This window comes from Vicia villosa, linkage group LG6, assembly GCF_029867415.1.
Source record: "Vicia villosa cultivar HV-30 ecotype Madison, WI linkage group LG6, Vvil1.0, whole genome shotgun sequence".
Lineage (NCBI taxonomy): Eukaryota > Viridiplantae > Streptophyta > Magnoliopsida > Fabales > Fabaceae > Vicia > Vicia villosa.
In genome coordinates, this window is record NC_081185.1 from 9,727,184 (window position 1) to 9,728,162 (window position 979).

General features: G+C 30.9%; 1 protein-coding gene across 1 annotated transcript in view; it reads left to right on the plus strand.

Annotated features, from left to right (window-relative positions):
• LOC131611212 (expansin-A22-like) overlaps positions 1-732 on the plus strand; it is an 891-nt gene extending 159 nt beyond the window's left edge. Inside the window, exon 2 of the mRNA XM_058883304.1 lies at positions 113-732. Coding sequence (XP_058739287.1) covers positions 113-732 — 620 coding nt within the window. The remainder of the gene's footprint in view (positions 1-112) is intronic.
• The last annotated feature ends 247 nt before the right edge of the window (positions 733-979 follow it).

Consider the following 979-nt stretch of genomic DNA (forward strand, 5'->3'; position numbering starts at 1 on the left):
TCTTTTCCTCTTTATACGTAATTTTTTTATAATTGATCTTACATACATAATTTAAATCATAAACGGACTCTTTAATTATATTTTTGTCATATGATATATGATTTTTATGTAGAGGGTGCTTGTGGCTATAATAATCTCTTCGAACAAGGGTATGGACTTGCAACCACGGCATTAAGTTCGGCTCTATTTAATAATGGATTAACATGCGGTGCATGTTTTCAAATAAAATGTGTCAACGATCCTCAATGGTGCATAAAGGGTGCAACACCAATCACAGTGACAGCAACAAATTATTGTCCTCCAGATTATACCAAAACTACAGATATTTGGTGCAACCCACCACAAGAACATTTTGATTTGAGTTATAAAATGTTCACATCTATCGCCTATTATAAAGCTGGTGTCATTCCAGTTAAATATCGACGTGTTCCATGTATCAAAAGGGGAGGTGTTAGGTTTGAACTAAAAGGAAACCCTTATTTTTTAATGGTTTTGATTTACAATGTTGCCAATGCAGGTGATGTTACTAATGTAAGTATTTGTGGATCTAAGACTGACTGGATGACCATGTCACACAACTGGGGACAAAATTGGAATGTCAATATGAATTTGGTTGGACAAAGCTTGTCATTTTGGGTAACTACAAGTAGTGGAGTAAGTTTAGAATTCCGCCATGTTGCTCCTTCTAATTGGCAATTTGGACAAACTTATAAGAGCAGGCAAAATTTTTAAAGATATATACTTTTGCTCAAAAACATACATCTAGTCACAAAATTATTAGTGGCGTTTTTGTTGTGAAATTTACATCTAGTCACAAAATTACTTGTCGCATATAATGTAATTTTGATTATATTTTTTTTATTCAATAAATTTCTCAATTTTAAAATTTATTTTAAGGACTATTCATATAATTAAAATTGTTAAATTTTAGTGTTTATGTCAACTCTTTTTAATTAGTTGGAATTATATCATAAATTCT